This window comes from Branchiostoma belcheri, unplaced genomic scaffold (genome assembly GCF_001625305.1).
Source record: "Branchiostoma belcheri isolate BF01 breed outbred unplaced genomic scaffold, Haploidv18h27 scaffold99, whole genome shotgun sequence".
NCBI classification, from domain to species: Eukaryota; Metazoa; Chordata; class Leptocardii; order Amphioxiformes; family Branchiostomatidae; genus Branchiostoma; species Branchiostoma belcheri.
Window position 1 is genome coordinate 427,354 of NW_017804675.1, and position 26,918 is coordinate 454,271.

Here is a 26,918-nt window from a genome sequence, read left to right on the forward strand (position 1 = left end):
TAAACGTTGCACAAACGTTGCACAAACTTCGCTGGAGCGGTTGCAAGCGTTTTACGAGCGGACACGGGGTTGCTGGAACGGTGTCAGGCGTTGAAGCAGCGATCCATGTCGGCAATGAACTTTGGTTTGGCGTTGGTATAGAGGTGTCGGAGCGGGACCAGAATTTGGCTATAAGTACGGTGAGAAATGGACCAGGTGCTCATTTGGAATCGAGCTGCCGTTGAGTTCAGGCCTCATCTTTATCGAATTTGCTCGAAGTTACAGTAAAGCTGTATCACCCTGGATGCCGAGAGACTTGCTATGAATGGTGCACTAGTGTGCAATTATTTTTGGGCCACACGTAAAATGTTCAAAGAAGGGTCACACGGACAATCACTTTATTGGGGTCACAGGGGAACTTTGCAATCTGCAAAGTTTTATTTTCATTATTAATTAAATAACGTAGTCAAGAATAGATTAACAAAATGATGTTTATTAAAGCTATAAGTCCCCACACACACAGAACAGAACTTGTACTACTACAAAACGATCCGTTCAACTCCGTAGTCACAAACGGTATGCCGCTAAACCGCATGCGCAGAACGCCGCTATACCAACGCTTGCGTCACCGCTATACCAACGTTTGCTACCGCTAAACCAACGCTAAAGCAACGCCGGCTTCAGCGGTGCACCGCTAAGTCAACGCCCGTGTTTTTATTTTTTCCCCCACATTTTGGGCGCGGTGACGAGCGTTGTCGAAATTCGGCCCCCGTCCCTACCGTTAAAGGAACGCTCCAGCAAAGTTCGGCCAGTGTGACCGGGCCTTAACATTTTCTCTGCTACCTAAATTACTAGCTAGAGTATATATTTGCTACTTTAAAATTTAATATTTGCTACGCTAAAATTTAAAACCATTGTCTTGTTTGTTCCCATGCAGAAAGCCACTATGTGTTTTCACCACCGGTCACCATGGTGCCCAGGTCTGAACAGAGAGGTAGGGACTTCTCTTTTTTTTACGATCCAGTGCAACGCCAAGTTCCACATACTGGAACAGCATCTCTTCTCACTAAGTCAGAAACATCAAAGTGTGAGACAGGCTGCTGGACTCTCTGAGAGTGAGGACTAACTCATAACCGAATATGAGAAGCAGGTTTTCCTCCCTGCCTTCTGTGTTTATGATGACTACTTGCTACACATTTTTACCTTATAATGTCCAGGAACCAAGAAAAAATAAACTGCTGTGTAGCCTGTGGCCTTACCGTTACTTTGACAGTTATGTACTGAATTTTTTGTTCATGTTTTTTTTGTTGTGTGCAGGTAAGGACCACACCACCCCTGCGCAGGTGCCAAACTTTGTGTTCTCCCCACCGCTGACCCGGTCCCGCGGCAGATCCTCCATCGCACCGGCCGCACCAACCAGCACCGGGCGCAGTCACAGGTCAGCCTTACAGCTCAAATACAACGATATGTCTACAACTATACTGTATGACATTGTACACATTCATGTAACACATGCATGTACTAGTAACATACCAGCTTCACAGACACAGTTGTTTGCTGCACAGCTTCTCAGGCACACTGCAACGTGTTTTTTTGAGACCATTTTTAGAAAATGTTGTTGTAGATCCTCTTCGTTTTTATCAATTTTTTGTATCAGGAACTGTACCTTTTTTAATAGATAGCTTCTACATGTATGAAATTCCTACAATATGGTGTCTTGAAAGTTCCTAAAAATGTCAAGACATCTTAAATCTGTGTTACTCTCAGGAGTGTCAGGAAGACAAGAAAAGACACGAGTATCCTAATAGACCCCTTTTTGAATATGTAGCTTCTACAGAATTCCTGCAATGTGGTGTTTTGACATTCGACATCTGTCTGAAAACTGTCATATTCTCAGGAGTGTCAGGAAGACGAGAAAAGACGCCAGCCCTGTTCAGACCCCTCGAGTTGAGGAAGTTGCAGCATCCCCAAAAGCTGCCTCCCCGGTGCCTGCGACCCCCCCGCCCATGGAAGCTGTGGAGAGTCCGGAAAGTGTCCTGCGGAGTGGGAGGGTGGTGAAGAAGGAGACTCCGGTGAAATCACCGACTGGGTACCCACACAGGAAGCCTCGTGGGGGCAGGAAGGCTGCAACCACCAGGACTAGGTACTGTCCCTCTCTTTTTGTAACAATTTTGTTTCCATAATTGCTACAGGACGAAGAAACCAAACTGCTACATTTTCTGGCTCCGTTGTAACAATGTTTCAGAATCTATATAATTGCTACACGAAGAGGCTGAAGTTGCCACACGTGGAGCTGTCTGACACTCCCATCACTTTCCTCACTCCTGGCAGAAATAACTGCTACATTTTCAGGCTCTGTGTTGTAACAATGTTTCCATGTTTGCTACAGGACAAAGAAGCCAAAGTTGCCACACGTTGAGCCGTCGGACAACCCCATCAGTTTCATCTCTCCTGTCAGAAAGAACTGCTACATTTTCAGGCTGTATTTTGTAACAATGTTTCCATAATTGCTCCCTTTTGTAACAATATTTCAATGTTTGCTACAGGATGAAGAAGCCGAAGTTGCCACACGTTGAGCCGTCGGACAGCCCCATCAGTTTCATCTCTCCCGTCCCGGAGGAGTCCCCGGCCACCAGAACTCGCAGCCGGCGCAGGGTGGTCAAAAACCAGCCGCATCCCATGAGCCTCAGGCAGAAAAAAGCACCCAAAATCTAACAGCTCCTCTTCTGTAGGAAAACATTAAAAAATGTATTTCCTGTAGCAAGAAATAAATTCCTGTATCATGTTGCTGCCATGATACAAGAAAATTAATCAGTTGTATCCTACATGAGTGTGATGGAAAACCAACCCCAAACATGAATCTGAGGCATGATAAAACACCCAAACTCTAGTCTAGCACAGATTATTATTATACTGACATTATAAGAAGTAACTTAAAGAAGAAGTTGTGAACCATCTATTTTATCCTAAGTTTGGTAAAATTAGAACAGCCCCTAATATTAGTCTGAGGCAATAAGAAAGCACCCAAACTCTAGACAGATACATATTGCGATACAAGAAGTAATTATTTGTTGTATCCTACCTAAGTTGGGGGGAGAAAACAGCACCAAATCTCAGTCTGAGGCATTAGAAAACACCAGACCTCTAGCATATGTACAACAGTTACTACTTGATTGTATTACTGTCTGTTTTTGTAAGAAAAGAACTGTTGAAAAGAACTGTCAGGCTCGAACTGTATCATAGGTGTGATGAAAAACCAGTCCCACTCCATTAATCTGAGTCAGAATAAAGCACCCAAACTCTAGCAGCTGATATACTGTACATATATTTGTACTGTTGCAGAAAAGAACTTACAGAATATCCAGGAAAAGTGGTGAATATCTATTGTGAGAACAGAGTACATGTATGTAAGAGTTGCAAATCAGCGCTTAAACTCTATCTACTTAAGAACACAGTTGTTCTCTTTGCTACATCAAAAACATAATGAGAGGTGGCAGAGGGTTTGCTACAAGTACTGTAACATTAAATGTATAATATTATCATATCATTATCCTAGTCTATACATGTATGTAGCCAGACAAGTTGTCACACATGCTATGTTGCGAGGGGTACATGGAAAGGTTGCTGAATACAAAACATTGTGCTGTAACTATTCTATCGTCTTTCTTCCTATTATTTTCTGCTCATGAATTCATCAACAAATGTCATTATGGATTTGGAATCTAGAAAAACAATTAAGAACAAGCTACTTGTCTTGATGATATGGGAGAGAGTTAGTGATATTATGAAATCCTTATATGTTATGGAAATGCTTGATTGAAAGGGATACTTATTGAAAATTTGATAATGTGTCTTGAATTTTTCTTACATTTTCATTTGAGTCTATCGAGTAAATGGTATGAGGAAAATAAAGAAATGGTGTTTTATGTTGAATTTACGTCGTTTGTTCTTGTATGTGTTCAGTTATTATGTATGTTATATGATAAAAACATCAGTCTGTGGTAATTATCAGTCTTTGATACCCTTGTTCACACTAGCCTCAAAGAACTCTCTAAAAGTTAGTTAAACTGTAACATTTGATGCAGTTTATTTTCAAATAGTATGATCATAAACAAAAACCAATGGCGACTTTGTGTATATATTAACCTATTATTGCTCATAGCTTTTTCTAATGATGTGTTATTGTTTTTTCCCATACTAATAGCATCATCGCACACAACATTGAGTATAGCAGGGATACAGGATATTTTCAAGTAGCATAACCAGAAAACGGTAGGTCTGATGCTGATAACTACAATGTCATGTAATTGCAACGACTTCCACAATGCATCCAGTATGCTAAATCATAGATGCTTACTAATATTTCAAAATCTTTAGCTCTTTTTATCTTTTTCTTCCAGCATTCGTTCTCCAAAGCAGTGACAAGATTTGACTCAACTAGCTAGATAAGGTAGGTCAATGCATAAATTGCTAAATAATCATGTATTACATTATCAGGTATTACTTTAAGATATTTGTGTCTTACAACTTAAGATTCACACCAGCCTCCCTTTCTCCATATCAGCGTCAAAATTTTTAATCCTTATAAAACATCTACTGCTCATGAACTATATACATGTAGTAGGGACAGCCAGTATGTTTGGTAATCCATCAGTGCTTATAGCAGGTCTTTCGTGCCTTAAGTTTGACTCCAAAGGAAACATGTCCTTGACAACAGTTTCCTCAAGGCTAACTATCCTCTTATACATGTAGCACCTAGCATCTATATAACACAGTATGTATGCTAACCATTGGTGCTAAGATATTCCTGTCTTGCAACTTAAAGTTTCACTCCAAAGGAAACATGTCCTTGACAACAGTTTCGTCCACCCCGCCTTTCCCTGCCAGCCCGTACAGCTGTTCCCGTAGTGACGTCATGGTGACGTAGTGCATGACCGTGGTGGCAGAGTTCTTGTACATCGGCCTGGTGCCCTTGGACATGACCGTCAGCCGGCCCCTGCGGTCGAACCCGGGAATCCCAGAGCGCCAGAACATCACCTGTGCAGAAATGAAAAGTTTATTTGTCATTGTATACTTTAAATTTATGTTTGGTGGTGAGGCTAAAATTAGCGAAAGCTAGAGTACCTCACCACCATGTCTTGTAATGTACAAGTGAATTGTAAATGTAAAAAAAAAGTTTATTCATCAAAACACAAAACCTACAGGTCAGACGGATATGCACACATCTCAACGTTCTATGACCAAGAGGTCCCGGGTTCGAGTCCTGACATGCCACCGATCTTGTGCTCTTGGGAAAGGCACTTTACACGACTTTCCCCCACTAAAGTGAAAATGAGTATTGTCTGTCCTGTATTTATTTCTATGTGTGGAACAGCAACAGCTGCCTGTGTCCCACGTGTATCGCACTATTGCAATTTCAATAAATCAAATGCTTAAAATCAAATCTTGCGTGACCTGTTCGCCGGTCCGTACGGCGGCAGGGTTGTCGTCGTCCTTGGTGACTTTTCCCGCGGATGACGTCACTTCCGCCTCGCCCGGTGCATCCTGGGGCGGCAGCAGGCTCCCCAGTCCCGGCAGGTGCTTTTGGAGGAGGTCACTTTGGTCCTCCGCAACCTGAATTGTGTGGACATAATGAGAATATTGACCAAAAGGGTTAAACGTTCTATCCAACACAAGTAAATTGGAACTTACCCCAAATTTTCGGCCGACTCCGTCAGCCTTGTTCACGGGAATGGACCCTTATAATGAGAATTAACTATTAAAAATGGAATTTTCGATTTCGGTCTTCTTCAGCTTTCTAACCCGAGTGCTGTAGACACGTGACTTTTACCCACGTGTGACGTCAGCAGTGGGTCAAAGTTCGTGGCAAGTCGGTACCGCCCCCCGTCCCGGTTGAGCGAAGGTGAATCAGTTTTGTTGAGTTGGAGAACACTTGAATTCTCATTATGTATTATACCAACTGAGATGAACTTTCATGCATGAATGTGGACATCTTTTGGATGAGGTCACTTTGGTCCTCCGCAACCTGAGAGTGGACATCTTTGTGTTAACACGCGATGAGGTGAAAAATAATATTTGCAAGCAAATACAGAAGCCTGCGCGAACCCCTGATTTTTCACGGTTTTCATTGGATGTTTGTTCAACATTACATCAGAATATTGCCTGTTGCAGACGATATTTTTGGACATAACATTTGGAAACTACAGACGGGATGTTACCTTATATGTGCGAATATGGCATTATATGAGACGTTCTGCCGAAGTGCTATGCACTATACATTACGGGTTTTGATCAGGTTCTACCAACATGCTGATTCACATGGTGCATCCTAAGAATCTTTACACTGTATATCACTATACACTGTATATCCAGATCGAGATCCTTTTAAATGGACTTTGCTTTCAGCACCAAGGGCAGGACCATGGTTTTGGATAGGCCATGCATATCCAGAACCGTGGCTGGGACAATCTACATTCATGGATACGCCAAGACTACCCAAAATCTTGCCTGATCCCCTAACCCTAACCCGTTCATAGAACTAGATAAGCATGATTCTAGATCTGCCATGACAGTTTAAAGCACCACCTTAGATTTCGACTTCACGTCCAGGACCTTGCTGTTTGACTTTGACCCTGTTCACAGTGAAAAAATGGATCTGGATTGACTGCCGATCCCGATCAGAAATTCATTAATCCCGATCGACCCGCGCGTTCACACTGCTTTTTGCTGATCCGGATTGCCAGGGCATCACGCTCAGAAATGGATTGAGGTGTCACGAGCCCGCCATCTTGAACATGCCATAGCCGCTGTAACTCCGCCGTAAATTTTGCAAGAAAAGAACTCAGAAAGTTTGTACAGCCTGGAATATTAGCGGAAATAAAGAGAACACCTCTTTGAACATGTTTGGGTGGTCAGAGTTTAGCTCCCGTTGCGTGAAGGCCGATATTTTTCGGGCTGTAACACTCGATTCCACTGGCTCGCCATTCCACTTGAGTGTAACGTTGGGGCAGGGAGGTTGGGGTAAACATCTTTCTGCATATTTTCTATTCATAATTTTGATTGGCAATGTATCCATAGCATTACACAACGTCCTTGTCACTGCATATTATAAGACCCGATCGGTAGTGGTAGTATTTGTGGTCAGTCTTACACTAGCGAACCCCGAACCCAATCCACTTTGCGTTCACACTCGCGTTTACGCCCGATCCCGATCCGCCGCAAGTGTCTTGAACTACCTCCCCGAGGTGGTTTACTTTTGGATCGGGATCGAAGAAAATCAATCCCGATTGGAGCGTTCACACTGCGAAAACCGATCCGGATTGACTTCATTTGCATAATTTTGATCCCGATCGGCGGCCGATCCGGATCGACAAGTTTCACTGTGAACGGGGTGTTAGAGACAATAAATCCATCGCCCATAGTCTGCAAAAAACGTACCTGCAGCTCCAGAATACATAAGTCCGTGTCAGGATCTTCGTGTACCGGTTCTGCCTTGAACTGGAAACGGCTGTACGACATCGGCTGCAACTTGCTACATAACCCTACACCACCCAGTGTCTGGTACAGCACCAGTTACCATGGTGACAGTTTAACGTACCTGTAGTTCCAGAATACAGAAGTCCGTGTCAGGATCTTCGTGTACCGGCTCAGCCTTGAACAGGAAACGGCTGTACGACATCGGCTGTAGCTCGTCTGTGTAATGGTGGAACTCCACATGTGCCTGTTCCAGTGGGGGAGGGTCGGTTTCGCTAGGATCCTTCCTCTGCACCTAGGGAAATATTTTATGAAAGTCCAAAAGGAAACAAAAGTTAGACAAGTTAAGACAAGGTGCATTAGGCAAGTAGCTCCTGTTGTTTCAGAACAGAAGATTAAGTGTTGTCTGTTCTCGGGGCTGGGAGCGCCAAGGGTTCAAGTGCCGGAGAGATCTACCCATAGCCCCCCCCCCCCTGTTGAGGGTGGGGTTGTACATTCTTTCATATATTTTCTCTCTCTAACTCTTGGCTCTCTTTGCATATCTGTAACTGTTTTTGGGTTTTTTTTTGCTACCATTGTAATTTAACATACATAAACATGAATAATGAGTTCCCACACCAGGAAGAAGCTTTAGAAGAAATCCCCGATGCCCCAGATATTACAGATAAAGGCCCACCAATAAGTAGGGAAGAAATCAAAGGCGCAATAAAGAAGATGAAATTCAGAAAAGCCCCAGGAGCAGATGAAATCACTGCAGAAGTGCTAGCTACGGGGGGTGAAGGTATGATTGACATGCTACATCTGATCTTCACTAAAGTATGGAATGAAGAGATACCACCTAGAGAATGGTCAAAAATGTTGGTTGTCCCCGTTTACAAGAAAGGAAGCAAGTTTGACCCCGGTAATTATCGGGCCATTGCACTACTGTCCATCCCCGGGAAAGTTTTCCTTAGGATCCTACTAGACAGGATGAGGGAAAGAACAGAAGCTCACTTCAAGGAATCCCAGTTTGGCTTTAGAAGCGGGCGGGGTACAGTTGATGCTGTTTTTGTGGTTAGACAAATTTTGGAAAAAGCGAGGGAAAGAATAGTAAACCTTCATTTCCATTTCATTGACTTCAAAGCTGCCTTTGATACTGTCTGGAGGAAGGCTCTGTGGAAAATGATGAGAGCCATTGGGGTAGAGGGGAAAATTGTAAACATCATAGAAGAAATGTATAAGAACACTCAGTGTGCTGTCATTATCAACAGGCAAATTACCAGTTGGTTCCAGGTGGGAGTGGGAGTCAGGCAGGGTTGCTTATTGTCACCTGTCCTTTTCAACATATTTCTTGAGTTTGTGATGGATGAGCTGAAAAGTCTTGATCCCACTTTTCAGCTACATGACAACCTCTCTACTGAGGAGAGATATGCTGATGACACCACTCTTATAGCAGCTATATTTAGAAAACTTCAAATCTCTACAACAGAACTTGAGTCTGCATGTAAAAAATGGGGGTTAAAGGTCAATGCGGCAAAATGTAAAGTTATCACTAGTGAGGAAGCAGATAACATCATGATAGATGACACAGCAGTTGAGAAGGTCCCTGAATTTGTCTTTCTTGGAAGTGTTGTCCCTGGCACGACTAGCGACATTAAGAGGAGGATAGCGCTTGCTGCCTCTGCATTTGGTAGGCTCAGAAAAACAGTATGGAACCGAAGGGATATTAGCAAAAACCTCAAAGTACGGCTGTTCCAAGCACTTATCCTGCCAATTGCTACATATGCATGTGAAACATGGACCCTGAAAAAATCGGACGAACTTCTACTGCTATCCTTTGAAATGAGATGCTTAAGAGTGATACTCTGCATCACCCTGAGGGACTGCATCCCAAATGCAGAAATCCGGTCAAGACTTGGGGCGGAACAAACCATCACTGACAGGATACGCACTAGAAGGCTCAGATGGTTTGGGCATGTGATGCGAAGACCGACAAACACCCTAGTTTATAAGGCATACCACCAGGACTTCCAAAACCCTAGACCCCGGGGAAGACCACCCAAGAGGTGGAAAGATCAGATACAGAGTGACACAGGGATTACTCTTAAGTGTAGCTGAGGCTATCGCTCTTGACAGAACTGGTTGGAGGAACCTGACGGAGGGGAGCAAGGGGCCAGTACCTGGCCTGGGCACTTAGGCAGGTAGGCAAACATGTACATGTACAAAAATACTGTTCCGGATCAGGGTATATATGTCTGACCTACCATTTCGCGAATGGCTTCCACCATGTGGTGACACGTCAGTAGATACCTGCTCCCCAGTCTGAAGCCACCTCCAATAGCTGGGGAGAGAAAAAGAACTTTAAAGTAGGTCCAATATTAAGAAATGACTGCCTTTATTCGTTTACATGTATTTAGCAAGAAATGGTATAATTATTGATATGAAGTTTATTCTAATTTCTTGCCCAAAGCAACTTGAAGCGCTGTACTTTATGAATATTGAAATTATTTAAGAAAAGATACCTATATCCTGGAAGCCCACCACGCCTACAGAGTTGAAGTGCTGCACTAAAGAGTACTGCATCCCTCATTTAACTCCGTCTCCGTCCTTACAGATCAGTGAGTACTGCTAACAGTGATACCCATCCCACAGTACATCTATTATAACATCTGGGCTATCTAGTGAGTACATCCCAAAAGCATGATACCTGCGTCCTGGAAGCCCACCACACCGACAGAGTTGAAGTGCTGCACCAGTGAGTACTGCATCTCGCCCGGCACTCCGTCCTTACAGATCGGGTCCGCCTCACAAGCCTCGCTCACGGCCTTCTCCATGTTAATCAGCTCAAACGCGTCACCGGTCACGTCAATCTGGGGGGTTAAAGGTCAAAGTTCACGTCTATCTGCAGGGTTAAAGTTCACGTCTATCTGCAGGGTTAAAGGTCAAATTTCACGTCTATTACCAGGATTTAAAATTCGAAGTTCACATCTAGCTGCAGGGTTAAAGGTCAAGGCCGACTCTATCTACAGAGTTTAAGTTCGAGGTTCTGCGGTGTTGACATTCTTTCTGTACCTTTCCGTCTATTACAGTTATGTTTGTTAGCAACATTTCTTGCTTGGCCTCTAACACCATTGGCGCGTTACCTTTCCTCCTGCGATGTTGGTTCTCTTGTCGAAGTCTGTCCGCAGCAGCTCGTCCTGAAGATCCGCTAAAATCTTATCAACCTCGAACCCATCAACGTCTTCTCGCACCTGGAGAGGACGAGTACACACATAGGCACAGTGATGTCTCTCTACAGGACAGTGCGAATGCGTACAAAATGCCATGTATTTCATCACTTCTTTGAATTATATCGATTTCCTGTTCTGTGTCCTTTGAACTGACTGAAGAACTGGTTGATGAAGACTACGAACACGGCTATAACGGTTAGTTAGATAGTCCCCTAGTATCACAGTCGCAGTAATGTAGGTTTGCCCCAGACACGGCTCTGGATACGTGTGGACGATCCAAAACCATGCTGACAACTGTTCTGGATAAAGCTATCCAGGATAAAGCATGGTTCTGTATAAAGCACGGTTCTGGATAAAGCGTGGTTCTGGATAAAGCACGGTTCTGGATAGAGCATCATTCTGGATTAAGCACGGCTCTGGATAAAGCATGGTTCTGGATAAAGCACTGTTCTGGATAAAGCATGGTTCTGGATAAAGCACGGTTCTGGATAAAGTACGATTTTGGATAGGGCATGGTTCTGGATAAACTGAGTGCGGTTCTAGATTGTTTGTTTGTTTGTTTGTTTGTTTATTAGATCTCCATTAGATTTACATGAAATCTATTCTTCCTGGAGTCACAAAATGATTTTGTGACTCATTTTGTAGATCAATTATGATTTACGATTAAGTAGGGTTCCGCATAAAGCACGGTTTTGGATAAAGCACACTTCTGGATAAAACACAGTTCTGGATAAAGCATGGTTAGGGATACGGTGTGGTTCTGGATAATGCACGGTTCTGGATAGAATGAGTACGTACCTCCTGTAGAGCACGCCGCATGTCCCAGTACTGCTTGCCGCTGTCTCCGCCCTCCCCAGCCCCGCCGGCTTTGCTACCCTCGCCCGTGTACTCCCCCAGGTCCCTCCCGATCAGGAACGGCGCCAGGCACCGCGACAGGACCCTGCCGGAAGGTACATGATGAAGGTTACACAATCCAAGTAAAACGTTACATAAGTCATAAGACATAAAATAAGACAAGCTACTGGATGTATCCTTTGAACTGGGTAAATATTCTGAATTGAACTTCTTCAGGAACGCTTGGGAACGATTGCACGTGTGCCATCAGGTTTGAAGCCGGTGTGGAGACGGGGGTCGTTACAATCTACCAAAGGCAACGACTGGGATTGAGAGTGCAATCTTTTGAGTTACAAAATAGTTAAAATCCTCCAAAATGTACATAGATTTACTAAAGACCTCCCGCTGCTTTCTAACACCGTAAGCAAAGCAATACCAATTCAGTGCCAAAAGCCCACATCAGTAGAAATGAGTTCCCCACCTCCCCTCGGGATCCCTGGCTGTCTCCGCCTCCTCGGAAGTAACCTGTTCCTCCCCAGCCAGCGCCAGTCGCACCGTGCTGCCGTGTAGTTCCGCGCCGGGGGACAGCAGCTGGTTACCCGAGTCGGGATCATCCGCTTTGGTCGCAACGAACCTAACATCAACAAAGGTCTTATGTTTAAACCCGTAAGTAATTTCATCAGGTTGGTAAACGAATGAATAGCAAAGTTCTTTGATCACAACCATTTATTTTTTTACAAGCCGACGTTTCGATGACCGTCTGTCATCTTCATCTGGGCAATTCTGACTGGTTGACTGTGCATTGACGCTAGATGTTACTTGGTTGATAGTGCACTAAAGGCGTTACGTGGTTCACAGTGCAATTAAGTTTTACTGTTAACAATGCATTTCCGAACGTAGTGCAATTGTGACATACATAGGCATTGCTAAGCATTATTATGTTAAGTTAAAACTTTTGATCCAACACAAAGAAGTTCCCTCATCTAGGGCTTTCGACCAGTCACTCTGGTCTTCCTCGGTAGAATGACCCAGTGAGACTTCAAAGAAGCCTCGTGACAAGCCTCATCGCTGGGTAACCAACAACGTGAATCGGTGTGTAATGTGTCGAGTGTCATACGTACATTAATTGAAAGGCCTAAGTCTTACCTACCAGAACAACACAATTCAGACTCAGTATGTGAATTGAATTGAATAAGTACGAGTATGGGCGAATCGGTGTGTAATATGTCTAGTATCGTACCTGTTTTTTTTTTATTCCAACATATCATGACAAGACATGGTGACGGCACACTCAAGTCATTTTAACTTATTTTATGCCGCCACTAACGCAGAGAATAAATAAGACAAACAGGACAATACTCATTTTCACTTGAGTTAAGTGAGGAAAGTTGTGTTAAAAGCCTTTCCCAAGGGCATATGCTCAGCACAGGACTCGAACTCGGGACCTCTTGGTTCCCAGTCGAGCACTCTGCCGCTACGCCACACGACCCCACGAATTATTGTCCTACCTGTTAACCCCCGCGCCGTTGAAGCGAGCGTCCCTGTACAGCGCGCGAAGAAGCGTCTCCCCCGGTAACACGTCCACCATCAGCGGCACTGCCTCCACATCCGCCTTCTCCTGAAAACCGCACATAATCATCCGTAAATATTTTCATCAGGTTGGTAAGACATTGAGTAAAGAGACTCTTTTTACACAACCAAGTCTTTTATTCAGCTGACGTTCCGGTGATCGTCTGTCACCTTCCTCAGGGCAATTCTGACTGGTTCACATTGCACTGCAGCTAGTGAACCAGTCAGAATTGCCCTGAGGAAGGTGACAGACGGTCACCGAAACGTCGGCTGAATAAAAGGTTGTGTAAAAGCTAGCCGACGAGTAACCGAAAGGTTGGCCAGGTAAATTTCCTACAGTTTGTACCACAATGCCCTTATTTGTCTATGGCCTGACGAATACAACTTCAACAAAACTGGCAATGAAAACATACATTGCCATGGCGACGGTGGTTGCTTTTAGGGTTATTGTTTGCATGGCACTGCCATCATTTCATGATTTTGAGCAAGACAGATACAGTGCACTCCTCCCCCGAGTGTATAGTGAACGAGCCCCGGGGTCACAGAAAGTAGGGCCATTTGTGCATGGCAGACAGGTCTTCTAGGTCTTCCCAAGGGTTTCCAGGAATGTGGGCATAGATGTGGGTCAGAGAAATGCCTGTGGATATTCCTGTGGACAAAATGCCTTTACAATTCCTAGAATTCTTGCGAATTGCACACAATACTGTACCTTTAGGCTCCTCCCTGAGACGTCGCCAAAATACAATGTAGAAAACGGTGTACCTCTTTTTTCAGCGCGTACGCCGCCGTCATACAGTCCTTGTGTGGGTCCGTCACGTACACCGCGCAGCGCTGTTTGCAGACCAGCTCCTGTTCCGTGTGCGCGCTCACCATCTGCGCAGCTGCGTGTTTACCGTCGTCGCCATAGAGACAGATTCTAGAAAAAAAAATGATGCAAACTCCGCTGTATGTTATGAAAAATGTTAAACTTTTCTCATGAATTTGACTCATCGGAATTTTCGACTGAATCACTCAGTCTTCCTCAGCTATCTGACCCAAATGCTGTGGACACGTGATTTTTTTCACGTGTGACGTCAGCAAAGGGTCAAAGGTTGTCTGAAGTCGATATCGCCCCCCGTCCCGGTTGAGCGATGGTTGAAGTGCCCTGATGTATATGGCCTCCACTGAATGTTGTATAGGATTTCATCATCGCCATCCGTAGAAATTAGTGCTTAGAACTGAAGTGTGCCATCATGCATTGTTTTACAGGCTTTTAAAAACTTGTTCGGTTTTACCGTACAATACATGGGCGCCGCCATGATGATCTGTGACGTCATGAGTCGGCCATCTTGTTATATTATCTGAATATTAAAACTAGTAACGTTACCATGTATGTTGTAGAATATAGTACAAAGTTAGACGTAGTCCCACATACCAGATACCATTGTATTTTCTTTCTTCATACATGTTGTTTGTAACTGCAATTAGCCCTCGGGCATGTATTTGCAGTAAACTTTTCATTAACCCGTTCTAGAAAGGCAAGAGGAAGTGACAACAACTGGTCTTACCTGAACACGCCTCCATCCAGACTCCGGGCTGGCACGCCCACGTTCGGTTCACCTTCGAACTTTGACCCCTTCTCCGGGACCAGGTAAGCCCTCCCCAGCTTCCCGGAGAGATCGGTCACGTGACCCAGGCTGTCCAATAGCGCGTGGATGGTGGGTTTCGGGCCTGCGCAATGGATATCAAACCTCTCGGTTTTCCCGCCGCCTCCTCCGCTCCAGATCACCGAAAAGGAAACTCCAACTGTGTCATGGGAACAACATAGAGGAAAGTTGCCTTAAAAACTAGAAAAATAACATTTGAAAAGCAAATGCAGAATTTTTACCTTCACATGGTCTAGCCTGCTACTGCTCTGTTTATTTTTACTCAACAACATTCACATAAATATATATATATTGAGCAGCCGCTCCAACTGCCACTTGCTACATAATGTCTCTTACACCACAAGGTGTCTGCTACAGCACCAGTTACCATGGCGACAGACGTCCGGTCAAGGTAACCGAACTTATTTAGAAGGAAGAAAAAGAAGAAACAGAGCAATTTCTACTATTTTATCGGCAACCAAAGAGTGGGGGGGGGGCATCTCTGGTACATGTCTATATGACAATATCGGTGTATGTCTGTAAAAGTGATGACATTTAGAGTTCTCCCGCAAGTTTGAATAGATTTGTTTGCTGTTTCTGCTGCCAGATCAGATAAGTTCTTTTTCCCCGAAAATGAGTCTGGCTCTTGCAGAAAACAAATGCCATAGGCAAGACGTCAAACCACGTCACCCCTCCAAATAAGGGCAAAAATATCCTTCCTCTCAGACTAATCTTGACATCCTTGTGTATATGCATGCGCCTTGACGTTAGTTGTTGCACTGCGTACCTGCTGTCTGCACAGTCGAAATGTACGAGCAGGCAGAGCCTGTCCGGTCGCCTTTCTCCGGCCCCGACAGCCGCCAACCCAGCGGGCCGCCACCCCAACCCCGTCCCGTCCGACAGAGTGGTTCACGCGGGCGTGTCCGCCATGGCAACGGCGCTTCTGACAAGCAGCGGGAAGACCAGGACACGTCTTCACACACGTACAAAAACGCCGAGGAGGTGAAACGTTACGCAACGTCTGCAGGTAACCGACGTTTTTCACACCAGCTTTACACGGAGGCTACTTGTACTATCAAGTATGAGCTTTTTTTTGCAGTAGAGGGTATAAGAACACTTCCCGACTTTTGTATATTTTCCTGTATGGGTAAATTTGATGACAATGTTTACATGTTGACGTGAGCGATTATCGGTGAGCGAAATATGTTTTTCTACCAGACCGCGCGTATCCAGGTGGAGCGAGCGGCCGCCGGGGTCTGTGTAGCTTCCTCCGCGCCCGCAGCAGCTGCCTGGCCGCCGGCATCGCCGTGCTGCTTAGCCTGTGCGCCGTGGGACTCGCCCCTCTCACGTTCAGCAACAAACAGGTAACAGTCTTGTACCATAAAGCCTGTTGGCTAACTATTTTTCTCAATCTCATCACATTCTGTTTTAAGCCCCGTGTTACAAAGTTTGCTGCTGTTTTATGTGCGATTGTTTCTTACTTCGGTATTTAAATATTCTGACCTTTGTATACACATTTGTAGGAAATATCCCAATTGTCGACTGCTGTTGACGCCTTGAAGCGCGACCAAGACGACATGTCCACCACTGTTGACGCCTTGAAGCGCGACCAAGACGACATGTCCGCCACTGTTGACGCCTTGAAGCGCGACCAAGACGGCATGTCCACCACTGTTGACGCCTTGAAGAGCGAACAAGACGACATGTCCACCACTGTTGACGCCTTGAAGCGCGACCAAGACGACATGTCCACCACTGTTGACGCCTTGAAGCGCGACCAAGACGACATGTCCACCACTGTTGACGCCTTGAAGCGCGACCAAGAAGCCTTGCGCCGACTGTCCACCACTGTTGACGCCTTGAAACGTGACCTGGACAACGAGCGCAGCCCAACCGCCACCTCGGAGCCGCGTCTTCAAGAGAAAGCCTTACGTAAAGTTGTTTTCTGCTATTATATTGGTTCTTTATGTCACTAAATGTTCTAAAATAGTCACATTGCATCATTATGTTTCCTACTATATGCATACTATAACCAAATGTTGCATATATATCTTGATGTTCAACATGACCCATCCTTTGCCTGTTGCTGATACAAAGCATGTTTTCCAGCATCTTGCCCCGAAGGTTACACCAAGTGGCGTGGGATCTGCTACAAGGCCTTCAACACAGACAAAACCTTCGACCAAGCGACCGCGGCCTGTGGCGAAGACGGCGGCACCCTCGCCATGCCCCGAGACGCCGAGACCAACGCCTTCCTCATCACCCTGCACAACTCCGTGAGCGAGTATCGGCCCTTCTGGTTCGGCCTGCACGATCAGCGCGAAGAGGGGAGGTTTGAGTGGGTGGACGGGTCTGCACTTGGGCCGTACAGCTCCTGGGGTCCGGGACAACCGGACAACTATGGGGGCAGGGAAGATTGCGTCCGTTACTTCGCGTACTCAGCCTGGAAATACAAGTGGCTCGACCATGACTGCCGCCTGAAGTTTTACTTCATATGCCAGACTGCTCCAGGTACTTATTGTATCCTCACTATTTCCTAAAACCCTTTTATCTAGTAAACATGGCACAGCTTAAGCACCCATCAGGATAAGGCAGCAGACAATCATTGCTCCTGGCACAAACCTTAACTGAACCATTATATACATCTTATGCCTGATTATTCTTATTCTTTTTCCAGGACGTGCATAGGCGACAGGCGGGACTCTCACCAACACTGTACTGCGGCTTTCTGACTTTCCGCAGTCAAACTGACTAGTAAGACTTACGACTAAACTACATGTAGTACACATGGATTTAAGACTAATTTTTAAAACGTTTGACTAAAACTTTTTAAAAGTATTTTTCCAAAGATTCCCACAAGAATGATCACATTTGTGACTCACTCTCCTGTGCCCCGACTTCGAACTTTCTCGACCAGGACAAATTTTGCCAATACTACGGAAGCAACCTTTTTTTTTCCTGCATACTCCATGGAAAAAATTCCACGCTGAAAGCGTATTTCCTAGAACTACATCACTATTGAACAAGCTTCCCTGTGAATGCTTTCTAAATGGGTACAACCTTAAACTATTTAAAATCTAAGGTAAAAAAAATCTATCATTACAATCCTCTTTTTGTAACCCAAAACATGTGAGTGGTTCGCATGAGCTTGGTTTTCAGACGAAAATTGTACTAAATAAAAAAAAATTCTCAGAAGAAATACTGAATAGAATGTTATTTGAAGCAGCACTGTACTATTGTAGACACTCTTCAGTTTCCACACGGAGAGAATTTACTATTTAGGTTTCCCTTCTTGTATACTGCTGAACCCAATTTGCATTGGATTAATAGCAGCTGCACATGTGTTAGTTACAAAACAGGTGACCGGTACAAATAAAAACAAGGGTAACTGAAGGAGGGGACACTAAGGAACGTAAATAACTGAATCTGTGGGTGAAAAGACAAGACAGTGCGTTTTATGTCTATCATTACATGGTATATAATCTATAGAATTGTATATTCCACGTTATGTATACATAACCTTTATTACTTCAGCCCAAGAGAGGGAAGTGTCGTTTTGAGCTTAGCTTACCGCTAGTGGTTAGGATTTGGCGCTCTCACAGCCAAGGCCCGGGTTCTATTCCCGGTGTAGGAAAACCATTTTTGTGTATATATGACAACGTTGGTGCATGCGCTATTCAAAAGGGAGAAAACATGCCACTGTCATCTAGTGTAAACAATATCTACTATTTTGTCGGCAACCAAAGAAGTGGGGAGGGGGGCTTGGGCATGTCTGCTACATGTATGTATGACAACGTTCGTGCATGCGCATCATGTCTGTAAAAGTCACGAAATTTTACCGATTACCATAAGAATTCTCTCTTATGTTTGAATAGCTTTGTTTGATGTTTCTGGCTACCAGCTCAGATTACTTCTTTTTTCGCGAAAATGAGTCTGGCTCTTGCAAAAAAACAAAATGCTATTGCATCATCTCATAAAACAATAATTCTCTCTTATGTTTGAATAGATTTGTTTGATGATTCTACCAGCCCAGAATAATTTCTTTTTCCACGAAAATAAATTGTTAACAATGGACACCTGTAGATGTCTTTTCGTGGGCAAACTATATCCATAAGATGTTTTGTAACGCACGAGACTAAAAACGTGAATAAACATCAAACAAGAAACCTTCGCCATGGCAACAATTCTTATTACTAATCTTGTGTTGTAAGAAATAGAATATCACCTGGGGTGAAAGTATGACATGCAGATAGAGATAGAACGGACATGGCTAACCTATAAATCCCTCTATTTCACTTAAAAATGCTTTTTAAAAGGGACAAAACATAAAACATGAGTATTGCTGCCACTGTCATCTAGTGTAAACAATATGTACTATTTTGTCGGCAACCAAAGAAGTGGGAAGGGGGGCTTGGGCATGTCTGCTACATGTATGTATGACAACGTTAGTGCATGCGCACATGTCTGTAAAAGTCACGAGATTTTACCGATTAAAATAAGAATTCTCTCTTATGTTTGAATAGATTTGTTTGATGTTTCTGCCTACCATCCCTCACTACTTCGTTTTCCACGAAAATGAGGCTCTTGCATAAACACAAAATGCTATTGCATCACCTCATCCCACGTCATTCTTCCAAATACGGGCAAATGTAGCCTTACTATGTAAGACTAATTAAGGTGTTAGTTGCCATATTCATGAATTTTGCACAGTGTGCACAGTACGGCCGAAATGTACGAGCTGGCGGGACTCACCACTACCGAACAGCGGCTACCAGAACATCCGCAGTCAAACTGACTAGGAAAACTTCAGACTAAAACTTTAGTATTTTTCCAAATGTTCTCACAAGTTTAATCTCGCTTGTGCCCCCACTTCTACCTTTCTCGGCCAGGACACGTATTGCCACTACTACGGAAGCAAGTCACCCTTTCTTTCCCCATACTCCGTATATCAGGAGAAAGTGCCTCTTGCAAAAAAAAACAAAATGCTATTGCATTATCTCATACAATGATAATTCTCTCTTATGTTTGAATAGCTTTGTTTGATGTTTCTACCTACCAGCCCAGATTAATTTCTTTTTCCACGAAAATAAATTGTTAACAATATAATAAACACCTGTAGATGTCTTTTCGTGGGCAAAATATATCCATAAGATGTTTTGTAACGCACGAGACTAAAAACGTGAATAAACATCAAACAAGAAACCTTTGCCATGGCAACAATTCTTATTACTAATCTTGTGTTGTAAGAAATAGAATATCACCTGGGGTGAAAGTATGACATGCAGATAGAGATAGAACGGACATGTCTAACCTATAAATCCCTCTATTTCGCTTCCAAATACTATTCAAAAGGAAGAAAACATAAAACATGAGTATTGCTGCCACTGTCATCTAGTGTAAACAATATCTACTATTTTGTCGGCAACCAAAGAAGTGGGGAGGGGGGCTTGGGCATGTCTGCTACATGTATGCATGACAACCATAGTGCATGCGCACATGTCTGTAAAAGTCACGAGATTTTACCGATTACAAGAAGACCGCTCCCTTATGTTTGAATAGAGTTGTTTTATGTTTCTGCCTACCAGCCCAGACTACTTCGTTTTTCACGAAAAAGAGGCTCTTGCATAAACAAAATGCTATTGCATCACCTCATCCCACGTCATTCTTCCAAATACGGGCATATGTAGCCTTACTCAGACTAATTAAGGTGTTAGTTGCCATATTCATGAATTTTGCACAGTTATACACTGCGCAACAATACAGTCTGCACAGTACGGCCGAAATGTACGAGCAGGCAGAGCCTGTCCGGTTGCCTTTCTCCGGCCCCGACAGCCGCCAAACCAGCGGGCCGCCCCAACCCCGTCCCGTCCAACAGAGTGGTTCACGCGGGCGTGCCCGCCATGGCAACGGCGCTTCTGACAAGCAGCGGGAAGACCGGGACACGTCTTCACACACGTACGAAGACGCCGAGGAGGTGAAACGTCACGCAACGTCTGCAGGTAACCGACGTTTTTCACACCTGCCTTTTACAGTGGATATTTTCACTATCAGAGGATAATATTTTAAGCGTATATGTTAACCTACTGATTTTTGCTTAGTTTGCTGTACGGACTAATTTCATGACAACAAGAAAACCCTCCATTGTTTACTGTACGCCCCTCATGTAAAATTCATCAGCAGGGTACGCGAACGTTCTCGCACCGGATTCGGTACGATGGAAATCACGTCTTCGTCAAAGGTACACTTTTCCTGCCACATGCACAACGGGCCTTAGTCCTTAGAAATATCACTGTGTTTCTGACATCAGTCGTGAAAAACAGGGTAGTTAGGTAGGAATCAGGGCTTCATTTGCAAAATTAATACCTTTTGATGGATTAATGGGATTTCATACTGGTGAGTGAATTTAAAGTTAGCTGAAACTGGGCATCACTATGCACATATTTTGTAGATCTTGGAGCTATTTGCATAATTAAGGATGAAATGTTAAATTCTGGCTTTGTTTTGTTGATATAGCGTTTAAGTTCTATATCTATTCATCAACATGTTTTGAGTTAGTAAGTTGACTTAAGCGATAACCTGAGCGAAATATATTTTTCTACCAGACCGCGCGTATCCGGGTGGAGCGAGCGGCCGCCGGGGTGTCTGTAGCTTCCTCCGCGCCCGCTGCAGCTTCCTCGCCGCCGGCATCGCCGTGCTACTGAGCCTGTGCGCCGTGGGACTCGCCCCTCTCACGTTCAGCAACAAGCAGGTAACAGTCTTGTACCATAAAGCCTGTTGGCTAGCTATTTTTCTCAATCTCATCACATTCTGTTTTAAGTTACAAAATTTGCTGCTGTTTTTGTGCGATTGGTTCTTACGTTCGATATTAAATATTCTGACGTGTGTATACACGATTGTAGGAAATATCCCAATTGTCCACCACTGTTGACGCCTTGAAGCGCGACCAAGACGACATGTCCACCACTGTTGACGCCTTGAAGCGCGACCAAGACGACATGTCCACCACTGTTGACGCCTTGAAGCGCGACCAAGACGACATGTCCACCACTGTTGACGCCTTGAAGCGCGCCCAAGACGGCATGTCCACCACTGTTGACGCCTTGAAGCGCGACCAAGACACCTTGCTCCGACTGTCCACCACTGTTGACGCCTTGAAGCGCGACCTGGACAACGAGCGCAGCCGGACCGCCACCCTGGAGCAGCATCTTCGCAAGATTGGGAAGACTTTGGTTTTTAGTAGATTTTGGAAGATTCATTGTTCATGAAGCATCTATTTCATGTATTTCATCATTTTAACATGATCCTTTGCCTGTTGCTGACACAAAACTTGTTTTCCAGTATCTTGTCCCGAAGGTTACACCAAGTGGCGTGGGACCTGCTACAAGGTCTTCAACACAGACAAAACCTTCGACCAAGCGACCGCGGCCTGTGGCGAAGACGGCGGCACCCTCGCCATGCCCCGAGACGCCGGGACCGACGCCTTCCTCATCTCCCTTTACAGGTCCGTGGGCGGGGACTTCTGGATCGGCCTGCACGATCGGCACGTAGAGGGAAGGTTTGAGTGGGTGGACGGCTCTCCTCTTGGGTCGTACAACAACTGGGGTCGGGGACAACCGGACAACCGGAGGGGCAACCAAGATTGCGTCCTTTACTCCTCGTTCTCATTCTCAGTCATCATGAAAGACAAGTGGGTCGACTATTTCTGCCACGAGACGTTTCGCTTCATATGCCAGACTGCTCCAGGTACATATTGCATCCCCTATTTCTTAAAACCCTTTCATCTAGTAAACACGGCACAGCTAAAGCACCCATCAGAATAACCATAAGACCATCATGGCTCCTGTTACTAAAGTCTAAATACTAAATCATTCTACATCTCATCCCTGCTAATTCCTCCTTTTTCTTTTCAGGACCTCCATAGGCATAGACGACAGGCGGGACTCTCACCACTACTGAACAGCGGCTCCCCGAACATCCGCAGTCAAACTGACTAGTAAGACTTAAGACTAAAACTTCAGTGTTTTTTCCAAATGTTCTTACAAATTTTATCTCGATTGTGACCACCTTTCTCGATCAGCACACGTTTTGCCACTACTACGGAGGCAAATCACCCTTTCTTCTCCACGCAGTACTCTCCAAATCTCTCAGGAGAAAGTTCCACGCTGAAAGTTTCTTTCCTAGAACTACATTGTGAACGCTTCTCAAATGGGTAAACCTTTTCTTTTATGGTAAAGAAACATCTGTCTTTGCAGTTCACTTTTGTAACCCAAAACATGTTAGTGGTTTGGATGAGCCTTCTTTTTAGACGAAAATTGTAGCGAATAGAAAATAGTCAGCACAAGAGAAATACTGAATGTAATGGAATGAAGCAGTACTGTACTATTGTAGCCAGGCGTCAGTTTTTACAGTTTACGTTTCAAGTCCATCATTACATGATTGAATCTATAGAGTTGTATATTCTGAATAATCTAGACATTCCCTTTTAGCAGTACTTCACCCCAAGAGAGACGTGTGGTTTTTGATTTGTCAGTATGAGCTCAAGAATATCTTAGAAAAACAGTTTCATAATCTGCATTTGGTTGACTTGAAGTGAAAAAGTCAGAAAGCAATGATGGTGATGATATTGTGTGTTACTTGCCTGGTTTGAGAAAGTTTTTGTTGCCACCTTGGACAGTCATCACTGACAGATCTGCAAGATAGGAGAAAACAGAGAAACATGAAGTACAAATTTCCTTTGTCTATAACACGAACTCATCTTATGAGGATTGCAAAAATAATGATTTTATACAGTTCTGTTATAGTTCGGAGTATTGCACCCAATTAGATTCACAACATTGTTTCATTATATTCATGAACACATAACAATACAGTAACAAAGACCGTGTGGCGCTGCACTCAAGTTTAAAATTTATCTTAGCAGCGCCACACAACAAAATACAATTAACATACAATAACACAACATAATTGACAAAGGGACAAACCAGTTACCCTTACTGGTTACGGGCTGACCAACTATAGTGTTTTGCCCACGAAGATGTCTACTAGGACACTGGGGACAAACTTATGACTGGTGTATTTATTTATTTATTTATTCGGCTGTAAAAATAACAAATTGTACAGCCAGGGCAGCCCAACTAGCCAGGAGGCTATTATTAAGGGCTTGCCCTGCTGACAAGACAAACATTTACACATACATTACAACAATACAATACATCAACGTGGAGAGGTCAGGGTCATACACCTAAGGCTGGTTTATTGATGTAAGGCTTAGATTCTAAGGCCTAAGACTGGTTTATTGATGTCAATGTAAAACAGTTTTGCAGAACCCAGGGGTTCTGAATTGCACTTTTGCTCACAATTACAAAGATTAAGACTAAAGACGTAGCCCATTAAAAGCTTTAAAATCAAACAACATCTATTACAACATATGCACATATGAAAAAATCTATTAAAGTAGAGTTTATAAGTGTTAATAAGTTTGCATTGCTGATGAATGAACTTACAGACTAACCTGGGCTCAAAGTATATAAAACATTGTTTAGAGTTAAAACTTTTGGCCCAACCCAAAAAATTCTCTCACCTAGAGCTTTCGACCAGTCACTCTGGTCTTCCTCAGTAGACTGACCCAGTGAAGATCTAGGTGGGATAACTTTTTTGTGTTGGATCAAAAGTTTTAACTCTAAACATGTAACTACCAACACAGATGAGCTTTCATGATTACATAAAATACTGTTGATGTTTGGTTTAGACAATCGGCTGTTGAGCGTTTTGTAGACTGTGTTAAGTTTACTGTAAACTTGGACTTTAATACCTCTCAACATACTTTGTTCAGCGATTTGAACTCATTTTGTTTGAATTAGTGACAGCATGAATTATGTTCGCTTAACTTGTGCATTAGTGAGAGTTGGCCAATATGGCTCAATACTATTCTTATTCACTGCCAACCTCTACATAAGGACCACCTGAATGTTAGGGCATGCTAAATATCAGCTGTAACTGAATGAATGAATGACGACTTTTATTGCACATTTTTGTCAGAAAGGCAATTAGTGAACTGTTATTAATATGTACACATTCAGTGGCTATTACTCACTATAGCAAGTTACATGCAAAAAAACTCTAAGTACAGGTCACAACAAAATATGAATAATCATTTATTCATATTTTGTTGTGACTTGAATGAATGAATGAATGAATGAATGAATGAATGAATGAATGAATGAATGAATGAATGAATGAATGAATGAATTTATTGCTCGACAATTGTACATGGTACAATGTGTGGCAGTAAGACAACAATATTACAAAATGTGATGAAAAGATGCTGTCCACAGATACAAAATAAAGCTATCATTCTCGCTTCAAAATTCAACTTCTCTCTTTTCAGTTACTTTTTATAGTAGAGATAAAGGAACAGATATGTTTTTCGATGGAAGGTTTTCCTAGTTACGTTAGGAATATAATTTTCTTACAGTGTTAAAGAATGAATGAATGAGTGAGTGAATGAAAGAATGAATGAATAGATGAATGAATGAATGAATCAATCAATCAATCAATGAATGAATAAATAAATGAATGAATGACTGAATGAGTGAGTGAATGAATGAATGAATGAGTGAAAGAATGAATGAATGAATGGATGAATGAATGAATGGATGAATGAATGAATGAATGGATGAATGAATGAATGAATGGATGAATGAATGAATGAATGAATGAATGAATGAATGAATGAATGAATGAATGAATGAATGAATGAATGAAAGTGTAACGTTACTTACCGCCGTTTCGCAAGAGTGGGTCCTTCGGCACTACCCAATCAGAATCGCCTGTAGAATGATATGAAGTCGTCATTATTAATGTCAGAGATTATCCAGGTCTAATAGATTGTACACATATACCTGGAATAGACAGTTCTTATACATGTAAAAGTGTCTGATAAAATTTTTACCTGCTCCTTGGTTGTACTCTGCGCTCATCCTGGCAAACTCTCGTTCCATCTGCTTGTTCTCTTCTGCTAGTTTTGTGAGAGGGCCTGGCAGGGTGACAAGGCAAAAGTTAGCATGTTGTTAGAGGGCCTGGCAGGGCGGGAAGGCAAAAGTTAGCATGTTGTTAGAGGGCCTGGCAGGGTGACAAGGCAAAAGTTAGCATGTTGTTAGAGGGCCTGGCAGGGCGGGAAGGCAAAAGTTAGCATGTTGTTAGAGGGCCTGGCAGGGCGACAAGGCAAAAGTTAGCATGTTGTTAGAGGGCCTGGCAGGGTGACAAGGCAAAAGTTAGCATGTAAAGAGGTGCCAAAGTCACAAGAATTTATACGGATATTTTACACAATTCATACGAATTTTACGGAATCCATAGGAATGTTACGGAATCCATAGGAATGTTACGGTGTACATACAATCCATTACCAGGAGTATTTCAAAAAAATCTACACGTTAGTGTGTGTGAACTGGCGCGGCTTATCCACGCCCGAGGCATTATACCTTTTACGGGCCATGAACACAAAAGCAGCGATAGTATTACTGTCTATTCGCTTTATCCATGCATAGACACATTTAAGTGTACTTTGTGAAGGTTTAAGGTACCCACAACGCAGTACCCTTAACTGAAATGACAGTACTGTAGCAGTATCGTGATGTTGTTATTATGAGGCCTGGTTGTAGGTAGCACACTGGTGTCGAGAGACGATTAACACATGGTTCATTTCATTCATTCAACCTTAAGTGGTTAGACTGGGTTTTAGGACTATTCCATTTGTCATTTATGGGGGAGACCAATTCATAATAATTGTACATGTACATGTATACTACAAACACAGTCAGTACACCTTCACATATTGATATGAAATTTCTCTGGAAATGTTGTGTTTTAAAGATAATTTGTTGAATGTTTTGATTGAAAAAAATAGGTAATTTAATTCTCCTCACTTTCAGCAAAACGTGACGTTGTGTTCACACGTCATACGCGCAAGGACAATTGTGCGTGACCTTGCTAGCAGGGTGGGAGGGGGGCGAGCTGGGTTAGTCTAGATTGTGTACCTTTATATAGCACGTCTGTACTGAAAACAGACAATGTCTAGGCGAGATATATTATTGCCTTAAGAGTAAATAGAAACAGGCCATATTCAGTGTCTACCGTAAGAGTACTGATTTCAAAATGAAACAGTACTACGCCTTTCTGTATTCATACACCAAAATCCCTACATTTTACTAGGCGTTCGGTTATTGTAGAA

The 26,918-nt window shown here is 43.4% G+C and overlaps 3 protein-coding genes across 3 annotated transcripts in view; 2 read left to right on the forward strand and 1 right to left on the reverse strand.

Annotated features, from left to right (window-relative positions):
- LOC109462113 (protein ELYS-like) overlaps window positions 1-3,849 on the forward strand; it is a 33,819-nt gene extending 29,970 nt beyond the window's left edge. Inside the window, 4 exon segments of the mRNA XM_019758614.1 lie at window positions 917-973; window positions 1,297-1,417; window positions 1,877-2,122; window positions 2,526-3,849. Of these exon segments, the coding sequence (XP_019614173.1) occupies window positions 917-973; window positions 1,297-1,417; window positions 1,877-2,122; window positions 2,526-2,694 (593 nt within the window). The 3' untranslated portion in view covers window positions 2,695-3,849.
- A 259-nt stretch (window positions 3,850-4,108) lies between these two features.
- On the reverse strand, window positions 4,109-25,881 carry LOC109462119. Its single transcript, XM_019758619.1, has 14 exons — window positions 25,641-25,881; window positions 25,471-25,518; window positions 23,328-23,378; window positions 14,612-14,849; window positions 13,827-13,980; window positions 13,004-13,113; window positions 11,977-12,129; window positions 11,460-11,601; window positions 10,575-10,682; window positions 10,139-10,301; window positions 9,696-9,772; window positions 7,577-7,747; window positions 5,434-5,592; window positions 4,109-5,016 (listed from the first exon to the last, which is right to left on the reverse strand). Exons 1-14 carry the CDS (start codon window positions 25,687-25,689, stop codon window positions 4,807-4,809), a joined length of 1,833 nt encoding a protein of 610 aa, XP_019614178.1. The 5' UTR covers window positions 25,690-25,881; the 3' UTR covers window positions 4,109-4,806.
- On the forward strand, window positions 15,497-17,229 carry LOC109462102 (low affinity immunoglobulin epsilon Fc receptor-like). The gene is made up of 4 exons (XM_019758599.1): window positions 15,497-15,716; window positions 15,908-16,053; window positions 16,213-16,621; window positions 16,787-17,229. The coding sequence occupies exons 1-4, from the start codon at window positions 15,497-15,499 to the stop codon at window positions 17,227-17,229; spliced, it is 1,218 nt and encodes a 405-aa protein (XP_019614158.1).
- Window positions 25,882-26,918: the final 1,037 nt, after the last annotated feature.

Excerpts from the sequence above, each read along its gene's own strand:
- LOC109462102 (XM_019758599.1), top strand. The coding sequence starts at position 15,497 with ATGTACGAGCAGGCAGAGCCTGTCCGGTCGCCTTTCTCCGGCCCCGAC. Across the intron at positions 15,717-15,907 it reads ACGTTACGCAACGTCTGCAG|ACCGCGCGTATCCAGGTGGA; the intron begins GTAACCGACGTT and ends TTTTTCTACCAG. Across the intron at positions 16,622-16,786 it reads TCTTCAAGAGAAAGCCTTAC|CATGTTTTCCAGCATCTTGC; the intron begins GTAAAGTTGTTT and ends GCTGATACAAAG.
- LOC109462119 (XM_019758619.1), bottom strand. The coding sequence starts at position 25,689 with ATGGAACGAGAGTTTGCCAGGATGAGCGCAGAGTACAACCAAGGAGCA. Across the intron at positions 11,602-11,976 it reads GCCAGGGATCCCGAGGGGAG|GGTCCTGTCGCGGTGCCTGG; the intron begins GTGGGGAACTCA and ends ACCTTCCGGCAG. Across the intron at positions 7,748-9,695 it reads TGGAAGCCATTCGCGAAATG|GTGCAGAGGAAGGATCCTAG; the intron begins GTAGGTCAGACA and ends ATATTTCCCTAG.